At 42.8% G+C, this 19,671-nt stretch overlaps 1 protein-coding gene across 3 annotated transcripts in view; it reads left to right on the plus strand.

The window, feature by feature from the left end:
* TRIM33 (tripartite motif containing 33) overlaps nucleotides 1–19,350 on the plus strand; it is a 39,520-nt gene extending 20,170 nt beyond the window's left edge. The window contains exons 6-20 of one of the 3 annotated variants that reach the window (XM_079327101.1): nucleotides 772–886; nucleotides 1,720–1,866; nucleotides 3,228–3,345; nucleotides 4,718–4,962; nucleotides 5,174–5,338; nucleotides 6,137–6,337; nucleotides 8,356–8,488; nucleotides 9,421–9,484; nucleotides 9,782–9,941; nucleotides 10,867–11,213; nucleotides 13,084–13,207; nucleotides 14,137–14,211; nucleotides 15,082–15,234; nucleotides 16,910–16,960; nucleotides 17,043–19,350. In XM_079327101.1, the coding sequence (XP_079183227.1) occupies nucleotides 772–886; nucleotides 1,720–1,866; nucleotides 3,228–3,345; nucleotides 4,718–4,962; nucleotides 5,174–5,338; nucleotides 6,137–6,337; nucleotides 8,356–8,488; nucleotides 9,421–9,484; nucleotides 9,782–9,941; nucleotides 10,867–11,213; nucleotides 13,084–13,207; nucleotides 14,137–14,211; nucleotides 15,082–15,234; nucleotides 16,910–16,960; nucleotides 17,043–17,255 (2,311 nt within the window). In that variant the 3' untranslated portion in view covers nucleotides 17,256–19,350. The remainder of the gene's footprint in view (nucleotides 1–771; nucleotides 887–1,719; nucleotides 1,867–3,227; nucleotides 3,346–4,717; nucleotides 4,963–5,173; nucleotides 5,339–6,136; nucleotides 6,338–8,355; nucleotides 8,489–9,420; nucleotides 9,485–9,781; nucleotides 9,942–10,866; nucleotides 11,214–13,083; nucleotides 13,208–14,136; nucleotides 14,212–15,081; nucleotides 15,235–16,909; nucleotides 16,961–17,042) is intronic. The other 2 variants (XM_079327103.1, XM_079327102.1) reach the window with 2 other exon arrangements.
* The last annotated feature ends 321 nt before the right edge of the window (nucleotides 19,351–19,671 follow it).

Raw genomic sequence — 19,671 nt, forward strand, 5'->3', positions numbered from 1 at the left:
AATGAAGGGTTGGTTGGGTGTTTTTGGGAGCAGGAGACCAGGTTGTGCTGTCATGAAAAAAGCCACATGTGACCCCAGCACTGTCCATCATCAGTGTTGGTCCTGTGGCTGTGACATCACATCCTTGATCTGGCAGCAAAAAGTCTTTAAAAAAGGGCAAATTAAATCTTCACATTGGCTGATGGCAGAGAATTCTGCTGCAGTGTGGTCTGGGTAGATTAAGGCAGTATAGGATCAAACAAATCCAGAATTTACATGAGTTTAAGAAACACTGTATTTCAGATTTTATGGAGATGGTTTGTTGAGTGTGAAGAAGCTGCAAATACACTAAAACTGAGGAAAAAAATGGCAGTGATGAAGAGGGTATAAAAATCTGACAGCCAGTAGTAGTAAAGCACAAGAGAATAATCTAGACTAATATTAGGCACATCATTAGTGAAATGTTTCTCTTTATTGAGTATTAATTACAGGTCTGTAAGAATTTTGTTACAAGAGAAGAAATAATTTGAAATTCAATGTTGATTCCTTTTCTGGCTAATATATCTTAAAAGTTTAAAGCATTGGTTATAAATTTTTCATAGTGAGTGACAAGATTTGTTATAAATATATAAATGTACATACAGACACATGATTGTGGCTGGTTATTTCTCTACATTAAGTGTGTAAACTACAAGGACTTTTATTTTTTGAAGTAAAACAAGTTGTGAATTTTTTTTTGCAGTGAAGTGTAAAGTGACTGATAATCCATTTTGGTTTTTGTTTGTTTTTTAGGATAAAAGAAGTAAATGAAACCAACAAACGAGTAGAACAGGAAATCAAAGTGGCTATATTCACCCTCATCAATGAAATCAATAAAAAGGGAAAATCTCTCCTGCAGCACCTTGAGGTACACTTGAAATAAAAAGCTATGGTGGTGTTGAGTTTCCAGTCCCCTGTTGAGGACTCACATTTGAGAATGTTTTGTTTGGTGTGACTGCAGGTGTTGTAGTTCTGCAGCTCCTGAGTGCTGTGCTGGAGTTAAATCTCTTGTTTCTCCTCCTTAGAGCCTGGGGCTCCTTCAGTTTTGTGTCTCTGCCTTGTATTCAAAATTTGGCTCATTGTAGAGGAATGTCTGAAAATTTCCTTTTCAGGTTCTGTTTGCCATATTTCTGTATTATAGTATAATTTAATAATTTCCTCAAATAGCTTTTTAAAGTTCATGTGAGAACAGACAGAGCAGTCTCATGTGTTAATACATGAAGGGGGAATGTTGGTATTTAAGGTTGTATAGTACAGCATAATAAAGGAGACCATGAGTTCAAGCATCCTTTGCAGATGGCACATTCTGAATAATTGCATTCTGACTGATTAAAGTCCATGAAAATTTAACTTACTATTATCAGTTTTATCTGAAGAGAGGAAATTCCTTATAAGAAGTTGGTTCCGTGCATATGGTCACTCTGCCATGACATGAAAAATTTAGGATCAAATAAATCACAATATACTTTTCCTGGTTAAGGAATAATTACTCAACAAGGAAATCAAATCTTCCTGAAAGAAAGGAGTAACTTGATCATGAGTAAAATAATAATTTAAAATTACATGAATTTTGGCTTTTCTTGTTTACCTAGCAATTGTTAAAATTTTCTTGAGGCGTTTTCCTTTTGATCCAGACATCAGTTTGCATTTTCCTCCTACATCTGAAAGCCCAGCTGTAGTAAAGTTCCTGTTCCTTTGCAGAATGTCACCAAGGAGAGGCAGATGAAGTTGATACAGCAGCAGAACGACATCACGGGTCTGTCCCGCCAGGTGAAGCACGTGATGAATTTCACCAACTGGGCCATCGCCAGCGGCAGCAGCACCGCCCTGCTCTACAGCAAGCGCCTGGTGAGGCACCCACAGGGCCTTCACTGCAGCTCCTGCCCTGCTCTCACACCCCTAATCACACCCTGGGCACCCCTGGGTGCTGTCCAGACTCTGCTGGAGCTGTGGATGTGCCCATTGCCTGGGGAGCCTGGGCAGTGCCAGCACCCTCTGGGGAAGAGACTCCCTTAATATCGCACCTAAACTCCTCTCACCCAGCCCCAGCCCTGCCCTGGGTTCTGTCCCTGTCCCAGGGAGCAGAGATCAGATCTCTTCCTCCCCTTCCCCCCACAAGGAAGCTGTGATTGCAGTGAGTTTCCCCTCACTCTCCTCCAGGCTGAGCACACCAAGGAACTTCTCATTTGAAATCTCCTGTGCTTCTCACTTGAGCCAGGCATACAGTGCAGCTCTGGGAGCTCTGCACTGCTGAGACTTGTCCAGGAAGGAGATGCTACTCAGTCACTTTCTGTCTGTCCCAGTTTTGGTTTGGGATCCTTTCCATGAGCAGAGCAGGTGCCCAGGACAGTCCCTACTGCAGCCCTTCCCTGGGTGCTGTCACTGTCCCAGAGAGCAGAGCTGTCCCTCTGCTGTTCCTGAGGAAGAAGCTGCAGCCCCCAGTGAGGTCTGACCTCAGGCCCCTCTTCTCCAGCAGAACAAAGTCACTCCTCATGTAGCTGCACAGTTTTGTCCCAGTCCCTGTGTACAGAGAGGGGAAAAGCTCCAATGTACCCAGAGTGAGATCAGACACAAAGTCAGGTGTTGGTAACCAAAAGGGTAATTCACTTTTCTTGGTAGGAACACTCCCAGTTCACCTGCAAGCCCAGGGGTGTGCTCAGCACTGTTAGCACAGACCATCATTCTGACACCAGCTCCCCCAGTCTGGGAATGTGTCCTGAGCCACAAACACAAAGGGGCAGGGGAATCAAATATACCCAGAGTGAGATTAGGACACAAATCAGGTCAAATGTTTTAAATCCAGAGGATACACCCATTCTGCCTGGGGGTCCATCATGGTCCTTCATGGCACCATATCTTCAATTTCAGATCTTACAGCAGAGCCAAGCAGTTGTGCCACAATTCACTCTTTGCCATGAGGGTTTAGGGAGTGTTAGTGTAAAAGGAATGGAGTCAGCTCTGTGAAAGCACCCCAGTGTTTCACTGCAGTGATGTTGTGGTGCTAACAGTGCTGCTCTGCAATCCTCAGAAAAAGGATAAAGAAGTTGTACAATGTGGGATTTTCTTGATGAATTGAGAATTTTCCAGCCTGCGAGCCAAACTTGCTGCTTCCAGTCCTTGCTGGTGTTCCATGGGCTAGACTCTGGGCAGACACACACTTGTTGTTTGCCATTGTTGGTGCCATGTCCCAGCAGTGTTTCTGTTCTCAGATCACGTTCCAGCTGCGGCACATTCTGAAGGCGCGGTGTGATCCCGTCCCCGCTGCCAACGGCGCCATCCGCTTCCACTGTGACCCCACCTTCTGGGCCAAGAACGTTGTCAACTTGGGTGAGAAACCTGGCTGGGCTTGTTCTGGGGTACTGGGAAAACTCTGCTGAGCTGGGGATGTTCATCCAGCAGGAGTGACATCACTTAATACATCACTTCATGCAGGAGATAAAAACTCTCTTGGCATAACCCATCCAATCGTGATTATCCACTTATCCTCTCCTCTCTGTTCTTTCTGTTAGCAAAGCTTTCTCTAAATGGATGTTGTTTTCCAGTGGGAATGGTTCTAGGAATGGCCCTAATCACAGAATCACAGAGTGGTTTGGGTTGAAAGGGATGTTAAAAGTCCTCTCATCCCATCCTCTGCCATGGGGGTGCACTGAGCAGCTGAAAAGGTGCTGGTTCTTTGTTTTCATAATCATAGAATTTCAGAATAGTTTGGGTTGGAAGGAATCTTAAAGCTCATCTCCTCCCACCCCCTGCCGTGGGTGGAGACACCTTCCACTATCCCAGCTTGTTCCAAGCCCTGTCCAGCCTGGCCTTGGACACTTCCCAGGGGCATCCACAGCTTCCCTGGATTGGACACTGGACCTCTACCATTTCCAGTATATTAAACATAATCACTTGGAGTTTGCAAAATACAGGTTTTGAATGAGAGAAAAGGGCAGAACACAGTGAGACAGAGGAATCTGTTAGCACCTGTTGGATAAAAATCTCATAGAAAATCAGAGAAAAATGCCAGCTTTTGTGTGCACTCACTTCTTGCTCTGAGTCCACCATCCAGATTGGGGTGTTCCTGTCTTCAGTCAAGGATGTTTGTTCTCTGGGGCAGACAGGAAATAGAAAGGAAACTGTCAGCCTTAATAAAAAGGGACATGCAGATTCCATGAGTACACATTCACAGACAAAAATCAACATTTTGCCTTTTCCATATCAAAATAGGACAGGAGTTATCTAGAGAGGCAACATGGTCCATAACACTGGAGCAAGACAGGACTTGATTGTAGCAATGTTTGTGTTTGGAGAACCTGTTCAAAGTCACTCAGTGACACTCAAATATCTTTTCCCAGGCTTTGCTTCTTTAGACAAAGAAACTTTATGCTCAGCATGTTTGTTTTCTGATTTATTTTTCATCTTGTCCATTTTTTGTGAACACAGAGAAGTCATTTCTGTCTGTTGTGGCTTTTAGGCTATGCAGTTCCAGTTCTTTCACTCTTCTCTCACACATCATGTTTTTAATTTTGAAGTTAGTTCTTATAGTCTGTGTTCTCATTTTGCTTTTATCAAGTATGGTTATTGAAGACATAAAGAGGAAATTTTAAGCTTAAATTGCTCTGAGAAAACTGATTAAAAAGTCTTAATATTTCACATATTCCAGCCTTTGGAGGATGATGAGATCTAACTGCTGCTTCCTTCTTTTGGGGTTTTTTAGGTAACCTGGTCATTGAAAACAAACCAACCCCTAGTTACACTCCCAATGTAGTGGTTGGGCAAACTCCTCCAGGAACAAACCACATCAACAAAGCTCCAGGACAAATCAACCTGGCCCAGCTTCGACTGCAGCACATGCAGCAGCAAGTGTATGCCCAGAAACACCAGCAGCTGCAGCAGATGAGGATGGCCCAGCCATCTGCATCCGTGCCCAGGCAGAGCAGCCCCCAAGTCCTGCAGCAGCAGGTGAGTCCCTTGTGTGCTCATCTTTCACCATAACACTGAGATTTCAAATTGCCCTGTCAAATGTATATGTACAAAGAAATGTATAAACTAAAATCTTTTGAGATTTGAGATGCTTTAATGTGACAGCTTTGCTTGATGTTGTGTTACTACTGGATGGGCTTCTTTTCTCCATGTTAAAAGCACAAATTTTAAAAAACCCAAACCCTTGCAGCCTCCCAGGTTGATCAGCATGCAGACCATGCAGAGGGGTAACATGAACTGTGGGGCTTTCCAAGCACATCAGATGAGAATGGCTCAGAATGCTGCTCGTATACCAGGAATCCCACGCCACAATGGACCTCAGTACTCCATGATGCAACCTCACCTTCAAAGACAAGTATATGCTGTGTACACGCTTCATTTGTGCCATTGTGCCAGACTTTCATTCCAGTAGATGGTACCTCCAGCTGTAAATGTGTTTCTGTGTCCCCCTGTAGCTCACAGCTACACACATTTATATGCTCCTAGTCCATGTTGCATTACTGTGCTGTGACAGTTTTGCTGAACGTAAGGAAATCAAACCTTAGGGGTGGAAATGAAATCTAATGTTTGTATTCCAGTTTAGTTCTGGGAAGCAAAACGTTTCCTTTTGCACTTTTCAGTGGCATTCAGCTGAAAAGAACATTCAGAGGTTTATTAGAGAATGGTGAAGTGTAGTGAAGTTCAAAGTGATGTAGTTGAGGGGTTTTGATTCAAGCAGCTGCTGAAGTGTTTTTAAATTCACACCTGAAGCATTGATACAGAGCTCTGCATGCCATTAAGAATAAAAATCCTTGACAATGCATGTTAATGTGACTGAAGTACCAAAAGTGACTTTATATTACTTGGAACAGGATAAAAAGTAACTGAAGATAGCTTTAGAGAGTACATGTCTAATTTATCTTTAGAGGAAGCAATTGCTTTAAGAAAAACAAAATAATTTGGTGGAAAAAGTGTTTAAAATCAAGCCCCATGAAGTACTTTTTCCTTTCCAAGTGAAGAAGAGCAGCAGTTGCTCTGCCCTCAGTGCAGGCAGGTGCTGTGCTAGCTGGCAGTGTGAGTTTTGCCCCGGTTGGGTTGCGGTCTGTCCCCGGGGCAGCGTGGCACTGGCACTGCCCTGTCCCCGTGTCCCAGCCCGCTGTCTGTGTCTCCCCAGCACTCCAACCCCGGCCATGCAGGGCCCTTCCCAGTGGTGTCAGTGCACAACACCACCATCAACCCCACCAGCCCCACCACGGCCACCATGGCCAGCGCCAACCGCGGCCCCACCAGCCCGTCCGTGTCGGCCATCGAGCTCATCCCGTCCGTCACCAACCCGGAGAACCTGCCCTCCCTGCCTGACATCCCTCCCATCCAGGTCAGTGTGCTCCTCCTCTCTGCTCCATGGAAGGCTGCTGATCAGCAGTTCATTATCAGTTAAAGTTGTAGAATTAAGATCTTCAGCTCTTCTCTTAGGCATGTGTATGCTGGTTTGAAAGCAAAGCCAGTAAGAGACTGCCAAGTCAAAAATGCAATTTAATAGGGGAAAAGTAAAATACATGCAATAGTACAAAAGGAAAGCACTGACAGTCAGAATACTCTGAATAACCTTCTAGTCAGGGTGGTGGCAGCATATAAGATGAAGTGGTCTTGTTGAAGCAGTGATCCTGTAGAAAGGTCTGGTAGCTTTTGTCCTCAAACCAGTGGGAAAGGTGCCCTGGTGTTCCAAATCTCAGTTTTTATCTGGGTAGGAAAGGCTTGGCTCCTCCCCTGACTGGAGCATCTCCCAGTGGGATGATGGAATTTTATCAGTCATGCACTGGGACTCACTGGCCATGAACAGGAGATATCTCCTGGAGGGAGGATGGGCTGTGAAAAGATAAAGATGATTGCCCAGCTGGTTTAAAGATGGCCCATTAGCAGATAATGTGTGCCAGGAGATAAAGATCACTGCCACACCCAGTTTTAAACAATGGCCCATTAACAGGAGATAATTCCCACAGAGATAAGAATCACTGCCACACCCAGTTTGTAACAATGGCCCATTGGCAGAGGATATCTCCCAAAGAGATAAGGATCACTGCCCCACCTGGTTTCAAGGTTTGAAGATGGTGACAGAATTCATATTTTTGGGCACATCTTTACATTGTAACCTAGGAGAGCATCCAACTGTTTCATCCAATTAGGGCTGACCTGCTCCACCTGGTAACCTTTTGATTAATCAGTAGTGTGTCCTGTTGTAAAATTAAGACTTTAATTAATCCCAACTAATGTGTTCACTTCCTTTCTTCCACAAGACTGTCTTGTGGGAAGATACCAGTAGAATAATGAATAGTGATGTATTTTGAGTGCCATGTGTGGTGAATTATTCAGGGTTAAAGCTACCTGGAGTTTCTCTTTGATGTTCCTAGAAGGAACAGGAAGCACAGAGGGGACATGTCCCATTGTCCCACAGGGAGGGGACACTAGCTGAGGTAGATTTTGAAGTCAAATTCATTTGACAATGTAATGTACACATGAAGGCAAAGAAAGTAAAAGTAGTGTGTTTTCTGCAGGAGTATTTGGGAGGGGAGGAGGGTGATGCCTTCATCCTGAGAACAGGACCTTTGTATTGAAATGCTCATGAATAAAACCCAGGAGATTTGGTGACAATACAGGAAACAAAAATAAATTTCACCCAAGATAATCTGCTGGAATACCAGCTGCAACTTTGCAACTCTTAAATATTCAGGGCTGGTGTGTTCAGTGTTCTCAGGAGGCTGCAGGTTATTTGCTAATAGGAGTGGTGGGGAAGGAGGAATCCCATCTCAGTGTGAGCAATCTTCAGTGCTGAGTCTTTAGAACAAAACACCAAGGTGGGTGGCTGTGGCTGTTCCAGCTGAGTGTGTGAAGTTCATCAGACACCAAATTAGAAATCACCATGCAACTTCAGGTGCACTGAAAATACAGAATTCTGCTCTTCTCTTTATACCTGTTCATGTAATAGCAGTTATGGATTTTAGATGGATTTGCTGCATAGGAAGTGTTAGTTCTTCAAGCTGTTGGTACAGTCATTAAAACCCACTTGGAATGCAGAATGTTTCTGACACATTATTGCATTTAACACATTTAAGCAGTTATAGCAAGAGGGTCCCTGTTTCCTTGGGTTTAACAGGTGCTAAAATCTATTTGAAAAGTGAGTAGGAGCTTTCCCATCATGTTAAGGAAAGCCAAGATTATGGCTTCCTTTAATATCTTAATTATGGAATAACTTTTGCAGCCTCAGTAATCTGGTAGTTCATGACTTCATTGAAAAATGCTACTTGAAGTTTCTGATTTGAAAGCCTGATGTCTGCATGAAACTGATCAAAATATTTGGTGATGTCCTGAATTCTGCTTTTCTGTTTTTCTCCTCAGCTGGAAGATGCTGGTTCCAGTAGTTTAGATAATCTGCTAAGTAGATACATCACAGGCAGCCACCTCCCCCCACAGCCTACAAGCACCATGAATCCTTCCCCAGGACCTTCAGCTCTGTCTCCAGGGTCATCAGGTAAATCTGATGGGTTTTTCTAGAGATTCCAGAAATGGATGGGTGTTTCTGGTATTCAGAGGGAAAATAATTGCCACTTCCTGCCAGAATGGAAGTGATGTTTTAGTTAAAATTTATTTTGCTCAGAAATAGATTCTTATAGAAATTTAAATTTTACCTTCCTTTAGAGATGTCTTTATAGCAACAAACTGCCAGGACATGGATGCAGTGTTCCAGATACATGGAGAGACTGTCAGGGTCATTCTGAATGTAACCAATTAATGGTAAAGCTTTTCTTATGAACATGAACAAATTAGGTCACCAGTATCTAATACTGATTTAAACACTGAAAATGTCTATTTCTATCAGTAAGAAGATGATCTCAGTCAGTAAGAGGGAATTGCTCTCAATAAGGGTGCCCAGAGGAGCTGTGGCTGCCCAAGGCCAGGCTGGATGAGGCTGGGAGCAATCTGGGACAGTAGAAGGTGTCCCTGCCATGGCAGGGGTGGCACTGGATGAGCTTTAAGGTCTCTTCCAGCCCAAACCATTCTGGGACTTGATGTTCCTCTTGGTTTTCTCTACAGGACTTGTAAGATCCTGTAACTGAATGGGTGCAGTAGTGGGGCTTCCTGTGTTTCTCAAAACCTGCATGCAAACCATGCAGAGGCTGTTCTTTGACTTTGTTGGTGGCTCTCAGTGCCTAAAATTTGAGGATGTAAAGATCTGAAGGCTTTATCATTGTTTGATTAGGTGAAATAATTGTTGGGGCTCTTAAGAACTGTGTTGTCACTTTTTGATTTGATGTGATGTGCTAGATTTGTTGTGACTGAGAGAACAGCTGACTTAGGTGACTCAGTAAATGAGGATATTCCTGCAGCATTTCTGGGGTTACTCAGCATCAGTCAGTGAATGTAAACTTGGACCAAAACAGCTTCTGTGCTGCTGCTTTGCAGGTTTATCCAACTCCCACACTCCAGTGAGGCCCCCCAGCACCTCCAGCACAGGCAGCAGAGGAAGGTGAGTGTCACATTAACACTCTCAGGCTAAAAAAAATATCAGACATGAAGAATTCCAAAAAAGAATTCGCAAGTGGCCAATTGTGCATTGTCATAACTGTGACTGAGGAATGGAATAATGCTTACATGAAGATTTATATTTTTAATTTTTTTCCTGTGTGATTCTCCTGTGTCTTGTAAACTGGAGCTGTTGTAAATGTTCTGACACCCTTTGCCTTTTTTTTTTGGGAACAATTACCTGAATTTCTTTGTTGATTTATCCCCTTACTTATCTCCTGATGTGCTGATGTCTTTGCAGCTGTGGCTCCTCGGGCAGGACTGCTGACAAAACTGGTATTGGCTTCAAGGCTGACCAGGTGAAAGTAAAGCAAGAGCCAGGCACAGAGGAAGAGATCTGCAGTTTCTCAGGAACAGTAAAGCAGGAAAAAACAGAGGATGGCAGAAGGAGTGCTTGCATGGTAAAGTTAGTTTGTGCCCAGTGTGTTGCGGTTTCCCTGGCAGCATGTTTAACAATTTGGAAAGGAATAAAAAAAATAAAAAGCATTTTTGCTCTAAAGCTTCATTCTAAGATGAATTTTCTCCCTGGTAATGCTCTGCCAGGCACACAGTCACCTGTAATATAAATTTTATCTTTAATGATTAAAATGAAGTGTAATACAGTGTATTTGCTGCTTTTAATCCCTAATTAATAAAAGCTCTGAATCACCCAGTGATAGTGGATGTTCCCACACAGGTAATTGCATTCAAAAAACCTCCAGTCAGTCAGAAGTTCTTAGACCAAAGTATAAATCAAATAATTAGCAAATGAATATTTTTCAGTGTTTCCCAACTATGCTTGACTGAACAGGAGTGTGTGCAGGGAGCAGGGTGGTGGAGTTGAAGATTTTTCCTAATGACAGTGAAGTTGTCATTAACAGCTTTTAATGACTTAGTGTGTTTGGCTTGTTACAGCATTTCTCATGTTACCTATCAGAATAAATGAGTGTGTTCTTCCAAAAAAGGACATGTGAAAAAACAGTCTTTAATGCTTACTATTTTGTCCATTATGCTCATGAACAAATTAAGTCACCAGTACCTAATATTTATTTAAACATTGAAAATACCTATTTCTGTGAGTATGATGATGATTTCAGTCAGTAAAAAGGAATTCTTCTCTGTGTGTAACTTGGCTCTTCCTCGTGAATTCTTACTTGTGTGCAACTCAGCTCTTCCTTGTGAATTCTTCCCTGTGTGCAACTCAGCTCCTCCTCATGATATCCCATTTTTGGGGGGGAATATGAGCATGCTGCCTTTGAATGGTGGGAGGCTTTTGAATTCCACCACAGGCAGAAAGATGCTGCAGTAAAACCGACTCTATTTTTCCATGCGCTCCTGCCATTCCAGCTCAGCAGCCCCGAGAGCAGCTTGACACCCCCTCTATCCACCAACTTACACCTGGAGAGTGAGCTGGAAGCTTTGGGGAGCCTGGAGAACCACGTGAAGACAGAGCCAGCAGATGTGAGCGAGAGCTGCAAGCAGCCTGGGCACAGCCTGGTGAACGGCAAGTCGCCGGTGCGGAGCCTCATGCACCGCGCGGCGCGGGCGGCGGGAGAGGGCAGCAACAAGGATGATGACCCCAACGAGGACTGGTGTGCTGTGTGCCAGAATGGGGGGGACCTGCTGTGCTGTGAGAAGTGCCCCAAGGTGTTCCACCTCACCTGTCACGTCCCCACACTGCTCAGCTTCCCCAGGTAATGGCTGGGGTCGTGCGCTGGGAAAAACGAGGGTCGCTTTCCTGGTAAAATTTAATGGAAAAAATGTTTAATAAAAGATAATAAGAGACAAACAATGCAGTAAAAGCATTCAGCCAAGAGCATAGCTGCTGTTTTGGAGACACCCCTTAAATACATCAGCCCACCTGTCCTGGTTTGAAGGACAGGTGTCTGCCAATAAAGGCAGGAGCTTCTCTTTGAAATGGAGAATGTAAACCCCCTCCCTCCAAATTATTATAATTTGGAAATTAAGAGGCTCTCAGGAAAAGATATGGGAATTAGGAATAACAGTTCCTTACTAGGAAAATTAAAATAGAAATACAGTATTGCAAAGAACAATCCCAAAACACTGCCAGAGTCAGAATCCAAGCTGACACCCGTCAGTCACTCAGGGTGGTGGCAGCAGTCCCATTCAATGGTGGCTGCATCCTCCTGCAGGGGCAGATGTGGCTCAGCTGGAGCAGTGCTCCTGGAGAAGGTGCAGTTTCCTCTGAAGGTCCAGGGATAATGTGGAAAGGTCTGGCTTTCCTCTGGAATCCAGTGGGAAAGGTGCTCTGGTGTTCCAAACCTCAGTTTTTATCTGGGTAGGAAAGGCTTGGCTCCTGCCCTGGCTGGAGCATCTCCCAGTGGGATGATGGAATTTTATCAGTCATGCACTGGGACTCAGTGGCCATGAACAGGAGATATCTCCTGGAGGGAGGATGGGCTGTGGAAAGATAAAGATGATTGCCCCAGCTGGTTTAAAGATGGCCCATTAGCAGATAATGTGTGCCAGGAGATAAAGATCACTGCCACACCCAATAAAGATCACTGCCACACCCAATTTTAAACAATGGCCCATTAACAGGAGATATCTCCCACAGAGATAAGAATCGCTGCCACACCCAGTTTGTAACAATGGTCCATTAACAGGTGATACCTCCTGGATGAAGGGTGGGTCATGGGAAAGGTAAAGATGATTGCCCAGCTGGTTTAAAGATGGCCCATTAGCAGAGAATATGTGCCAGGAGATCAGGGTCACTGCCCCACCCAGATGCAGGAGATGGGGACAGAATCCACATTTCTGGCCACATCAACCCGACACACCACACATGTTCATAGACCTGTCATGCATATTCCAACTTCTCTAAAAACTAATTTCTGTATTCCAGAACTTTTTGCACAGCCACTCCTGGAATCTGCCATTTTAGAGCATGTGTGTTTCTTGGGTTTTTTCTTGTCAGTCTTAATTTGGGCTTCAATTAATGTGGTCTTCAATTTCTTTCCCAATTTCAGATGGTTTGTGCTGGTAGCTGGTGTCTTCACTTGGTGTTAACCCAACCAAGCAGGCAGTTCACTTACTACAAAAACACTAGCAGCTTAAATTAAAACTAAACTAAAGAAAACTGTGTCTTAAAAAACCATTTCAACACCACACGTACACTATCCACCCTAATATTTGCAAAAAGCCAATACCATAATATGTGTTTAAAACATGCACAAAACCCACAGTGGTGTTTCCTCCAAAATAAGCTTGTTCTGGTTAGTGCAAAAATATGGCATTTCCAAGGCCTTGCTTAGTGATTACTGTTTATCTCATAACAGAATCTTATTCTGTTTATCTGCTTGTGTAAAGTCTCACAATTGTTCTGTTGTGCAAAGTTCATTTTAAGGCAAGGTAAGAAAAGTGTTTTAAAGTATCAATTTTTCAAAATTATTGTGAGCATTAAGGGTCATTCCTTAGCTTTGGGTATCAAATTCTTTACTGCAGTAGAATGTGAATTTGTAAGAGTGAGTAAAAACTATTTGTAGTCATCACTGATGAGAATTTGTCCCTGGATGTGTGGAATAATTGTGCTTTTCTCTTTAGTGGAGAGTGGATATGTACATTCTGCAGAGACCTGAGCAAACCTGAAGTGGAATATGATTGTGACAATTCCCAGCACAGCAAGAAGGGCAAGACAGCACAAGGCCTGAGTCCTGTGGACCAAAGGGTGGGTCTCAAACCTGCAGGAATCTCCTTCCCAGGAAAAAGTGTTTTCTCACATCAGTTCCCCCCACTGACTGGAGATGGTTTTGCTTTGGTTGAAGCAAATTAAATGTAGTTATGGCTTTGCAAACCAACCCAAAATGATAAATGAGATTTTTCCTGCTGTGGCCACATCTCCAGGTGTTGGTGACCATGGGAGGGGACTGTGATCACTTAGGAGCTGAAATTTAGCATTAACACAAATTCTATATTTAAATGCATCATTTAACATGCACTTAATTAAAAGTTCTTTGTGTTTAGCATTGGTGTAACCTGTATAAAATAGTTCTGTAAATTTGGTGTGTTGAAGTGAATTCTGTGAGAGGTGCTGGGAGTATTCAGGAGCATTCTTGGGGAGTTGTAATGACCTTGACAATCAGAATTATTTTTAGCTTTATTTTTATTTTTAACACTGTGTAGTGTTGAGTATTTTCAAATAAATTCTCTAAAGGAATTACAAGCAAAGCAAGGAAAAATATTTAATCAGGGAATTTATAGAAACTCTAGTTCTGCTTTCAGCCTGTTCAATTTTGTCTTGTGGGGAAAAGTCTGCAGTTCAGCCCATTTCTGTTACATGTGGTTGTGATTGGACATAAGCAGTAAAAGTGATTGTAGTTGGTATTTAATTTTCTTAATTTGCAGCATATTAGCACATCTCTCCATGCCTGACTTCAGCCCTAGGCTTTTGATTAGGAGGGATAAAACAAAGAGGAAATTTGTGAACAGTAAAAGGGGTTCTGCCTCTCAACTCTGCCCTCCTAGGAACTTCACCTTTTTTAATTAAGTTTAGGAATTGCATTTTAATTTTCTAGTACTAAGCCTATTTAAAGTATGAATTTCTGGGCTAGGGATAAATTGAGAATATTAATCTGCCCCTGTTTATTTCTTTCTAAGAAATGTGAACGCCTCCTGCTTTACCTGTACTGCCACGAGCTGAGCATTGAGTTCCAGGAGCCAGTCCCAGCCTCGGTGAGTCTCCTGAAAAACTGATTTATACTTGGTGTAACAGCCCTGAGAGTCTGGAGTTGAATTTGGGAAGGAACTGATGCTTCCACCAGGGGTATGTCTGCCTTGATCAGTCTGAAAGTTCTGGCAGTCATCCAGCATTTCATGGGCTGAGAGGGAGAGCAGCTGATTCTGGAGCTTCTCCAGGCAGATGCTTCACTCCCAATCTCCAAAACAGGTATTTAAAAATAGTTCCAATTAGCAGTTACTGAATTGGAACAAGATGTCTCAGGATATCCATGAAACTCAAAATGCTTTAGGAGAGATTTTTGGGGTTTTTTGGACAAACTTTTGTGTGAGAGAAGGGAAGAAGCTGCCTTGACTCTTGTGTTTTCAGCTGTAAAAGGAGAACTGTAATGAACAGCTTTGCTGTGCTGTGAGAGACACTGAAGGTTGGAAAGAAGCCCAGAATCCCAGAGTGGTTTGGGTTGGAAGGGACCTTAAAGCCCATCCAGTCCCACCTGCCATGGGTAGGGACACTTTTCACTGTCCCAGGTGGCTCCAAGTCCCATCCAGCTTGGACACTGCCATGGATGGGGCACCACAGCTGCTCTGGGCACCCTGTGCCAGGGCCCCCCACCCTCACAGGGGAGAATTTCTCCCCAATATCCCATCTAACCCTGCCCTCCTTCAATTTAAAACCAATCTCCCTTGCCCTGTCACTCCATACTCTTATAAAGAACTTTTCAAATAGTTTGAAGAGAGAAAATTGTTCTGCTTTGCTGAACATGCCTGAAATGTGTGGTGAGACTGAGGGATTGATACCTTCAGTGTAGAAATTCAGCTGTGAGCTCTGCACCATTCAGTGATAAATCCCTGTTGGTTTTTTTACAGATACCAAACTACTATAAAATCATAAAGAAACCAATGGATTTATCCACAGTGAAGAAGAAACTGCAGAAGAAGCATTCCCAACACTACCAGACCCCCGAGGACTTCGTGGCTGATGTCCGGTTGATCTTCAAGAACTGTGAAAGGTTTAATGAAGTATGTTAACTTCCAATCTGAGCACCATTGCTCATTTTAGATGAAGATTTATTTCAACTTGCTTGTGCAGCTTTTACTGTGAAAGGCTCTGCTTCCAGCTGTAACTTCTGCTTTTTGGAGCAGATGCTGAATCAGACACTTAAAAACCAAACAAGACTCTGCAATTGCAGAGTAACTTCATTTTTAGCTAAATGGGGAGAGTAGAGGGAACTTTTAAAATGTATTCAGTGGTATCTGTGAGTGAGGAGCAGGGTGACCTGGTTACTGTGCATCAGATTGATTGGTTGTAGAAGTGCTCAGGAAGTGTCATAAAGGCAACTAAAGAGTCCTTGAAGTGTCTCAAGCTGCCCAGGTAATTGTTTTACACCCATGGAACATGGTAGAATCCACTGAGAAACTTCCTCTACTGAGGAGAAATCTGCCTTTCTGAACTTATTCTGGTTTTAGTACCTCACTCAGGCTCAATCCAACAAAGCTTTTTATTAATCTTCCTGCTTGAGCTCCTTGGTAGTTGGGCTCTCCCAAAAATCAATTTTCAGTGGATAACTTGGGTATGGGGTCAGGTTTTTACTTATTTTGCAATGATCCCATCTGGTAATGAAACATCCCTTACACCTGAAATGTGACTTGGGGAGATAAATGATCTGAATGTTACTGCTATGTGGAGCAATAGAAAAAATAATCTGAATATTAAAAAAAAGAGGTGATATTGTGTTGAAACTAAGTAGTAGCTAAGAGGGTTCCTGATCTTTGAGATGCTTTAAAGCAAGGATGACAAAAGGCATCACAGGGAATTGCTTTCTCTGACCTTAGAAATGCAGAAAGCAGCCAATATTTCTTATTTCTCTGTAAAATGTAACCTGGACTTGCAGTATTTGGGCTGCATTTCTGGCCCTGTGCAGAAGGAAACTGAAGGAACTGCACAAAGCTACAATTAAAACCTCCCTAGGAAAAATCAGGGGCAATGATGTGATGCTGGAGCTGCTCACAAGCATTTGGGACTTTGACAGCCCTGACTGCTTTATGTCCCTGCATTAGGGGAGGTTCACAAGGTAATTATGTGAACTTCTCAATCAAGGCAATTAATGAAGCATCCACTCTAGAGGAAAACATGCTGCAGCTCTTAGAGACCAGAGTACAACAAGGGAGGAAGGACTGAGGGATGTGGTGATTTTTTTTCCTTACTTTTTTTAAAAAGAAAAAAATAATCGTTTCAGCTTGCCTGGCTCATGGCAAAAGTTGAGTCACTCTGACCTCTCACAGCAGCATCATGTCGAGTGCCTCTAAGCCAAAAGCTTTTCCAAAGCAGAAATGCAAGTGGGGTAAAGGAAAAGAAAAAATGAAAAGAAAAAAAAAAAAGATCTCCTGGAGCTCTTTTCTCCTAAGGAGATTTCCCCACTATCATGTCCAGGCAACTCCAATTTATCCTGGAGAAAGCAGTCATGAGTAGGAAATGGCTGGGAGCCACTTGTGCAAAAGTTGTGTGTTCTGTTGAAGGTTTATTTAGCACCTAAGACTGTTTTAAACCTGCTGCCTAAGTTTGGGAACTAAAGCTAACAAACCATAACAAACTGTGTTGTTGTTATGGCTGACTTTAGTCATCCAATCCTGTGCAATCTCATAACTTTAGAAAGGATTATAATTTCATTTTTTTTGACTCTGGTATCCTTTTTAGATGATGAAAGTTGTTCAAGTTTATGCAGAAACACAAGAGATTAATTTGAAGGTAAGCTTTTCAGACCATGCACACTTGGTGAAGGGATGTGCATTTCCAACAGGTGAATATTCCTGTCTTCTTTCATCCACAGGCTGATTCAGAAGTAGCACAGGCAGGGAAGGCAGTTGCTTTGTACTTTGAAGATAAACTTACAGAGCTCTACTCAGACAGGACCTTCCAGCCTTTGCCTGAATTTGAGCAGGAAGAGGATGATGGTGAAATAACTGAGGACTCCGATGAAGATTTTATACAACCACGTAGAAAACGCCTAAAATCAGATGAGAGACCAGTGCATATAAAGTGATCTAATGATATGGACCTAAAATCTATTGTAAAAACTGTTATTTAAGTGTTCCTGGAATATTATCATGCCTACAGTGGCCATCTTGAAGAAGCTGATAGCTTTTTAAACAGTATTAGATAACAAAAAACACTTGTACAGAAAAACATTCTCATCAAAAGGGGAAAAAACCTGTATTGTAAATTTTTGGTGGTTTGTATTTTTTTTTTTTTCCTTGATTACTTGCTATATTCTTTCTTTTCCTGATGGAGGGGACACATTCCTCCTGGTGTCACAGCCAGAGGTGGAGGAATGTTGAAGAGCAGCAGATTTGATAGGAGATGTTCCATGCACAGATGAGACTGTGTAGTGACACGATCTGCAGGACTGCACCCACTCAGTGACTGTACCTTCATTTCCCTGCAGTGCAAAGTGTGAGCAGAGCTCCTGAAATCCCCTCTGTGTCCACTCAAGTGTGTGTTGGTCGTTGCTTTGATCATCTCATTGAAGCAGGATTGTGAATAACTGATCTGTGTCCATCCAGCTGTTGCCATTTTGCTTTCTTTACTCCATTTTATGTATAGCAACAGGAAGAAGAAAGAAAAATCATTAAACTGTTCTGAATGGGCAAGTGCAGGAATGTCAGATTGTAGATGAAAGGCTAAGCTGGTGGCTCCAACCCCTTTCAGTAGGACAAGGTGTATTTATTAAAGTCCTGTACCCAGAACATTTTAATGGCATCCATGGCAGAAGTCTCAGCGTTGTCATCTGTCCCTGACCCCCTGACGAGGCAGAATGTTCTCTCCAATATTCATTCTCTAGTTTTCTGTACTTAAAATATAGACTCAAGAGGTAATAACTGGTTGGGGTGTTTTTCCAGTCTTCCTAAATATCAGTTTCTAATAGACCACTCGGCAAACAATAACCTATTAACTACCAAATGTGTAAAATTTCCTGTATTCACTTTGTCTTATTTGTAAATAGTGAATTGAGATTTCTTGCAGGTCAGCAACATTTGCTGAACTGTTTTTAAGCTAATATGTATTCTTATTGATTGTTCCTATCAAGAAAAGATTTGTAATATATGCTATTTCTAACATTGCATTCATTTTGAGGTTCTGTCTTATTTTTCTTAGAGTACTTCTCAGAACTTTCTTCAGAAGCAGCTTGTGAGGGAAATGTGCAGGAAGATTGGAATCAGTCTGAGTTTGGGTTGCCTGTCCATCCATTGAACAAAGCACTTGCACAGGGTTTGGCCTTGAGTGGTTTTTTGGTCAAAGAGTGAGAACAGAACAATTTCCCAATTCCCTCAGTGACCCCTGAGGCACCTCTGCAGTGCCTTCCCTTGCACTGCCTCCATCCCAGCATTCCTGGTTAGAAATCATGGAACCACAAGGAGTTACAGCTCAAGAAGTTGTTTTCTTTACTGGCACAAGTACAGAAATACAATTCCTGGCCTTCATATTGATCTTGTTCAAGGAAGTTGAAGAATTCATGTAAGCAATGAGCTCGAGATGGCAGAGTCTCAGTTTGCCATCATTTTGTGATCCAGCAGTTCTGTGGGAGATCCCTGGGGGTTTGGTGTGCTCAGCAATTCCTGGGACTTTGAACATGCTTTGCCATCCTGGTAAAGAGAAATATTTTAGCACAATATCAAATTGAGAAATGCTCTCAGCAGTTTTTATGCAAATCACTGCAGATTTGGTTTCTTTTGTAAGAACCAGGTCTGTGTACCTTGGGATTCTTCCTCTTGCAATAAATGAGGGGACTGAAGATGTTTGTAACTTCCAGCTCACTTCTTTACTCAAATGTTACACTTCAAACTCAAACTGGTTGGTTTGTTTTTGTTTGGTTTTTTTTTAATATTTCCCAGACATTAACAGTGCAGTTTGAAGTTTATTTTTTACCAGTTTGTATGTGAAAGGAAAATTAAATTCCACTTCAACATAAGAAATTGTCAAAGAGCAACAACTTTGCCTGTGGAAAGGCTGATGTGTGAATAGGACACTGGTAGTGACAAGGGATCATTTCATGGCTCTGTGTATTGCCTATTTATGCATTTCTAGTTTCTCAGCTTCATTTTGCAAAAGGAATATTATTAAAATTATCATGAAAATAAGATTCTGTGAACTCTCTTCACTCGGGGCTCCTGTTTTTATGGCACTTCTGGTACCTTCAGGCAGCATCTTTTGAACTCTTCCCTGGGCAATAGCTGGGAATTGGATCCTGCAGAGACCCTGGGGATGAGCCAGGGCATGGGGGTCCCAGATGGGGAAGAGGGGATCCCAGAGAGAGCTCAGGAGATCCCAGAGAGAGCTCAGGAGATCCCAGAGAGAGCTCAGGACATTCCAGAGATTAGGGGGATCCCAGAGAGAGCTCAGGAGATCCCAGAGAGAGCTCAGGAGATCCCAGAGCTCAGGGGGATCCCAGCAGAGTTTAG

This window comes from Erithacus rubecula (genome assembly GCF_903797595.1).
Source record: "Erithacus rubecula genome assembly, chromosome: 26".
Taxonomy (NCBI): domain Eukaryota; kingdom Metazoa; phylum Chordata; class Aves; order Passeriformes; family Muscicapidae; genus Erithacus; species Erithacus rubecula.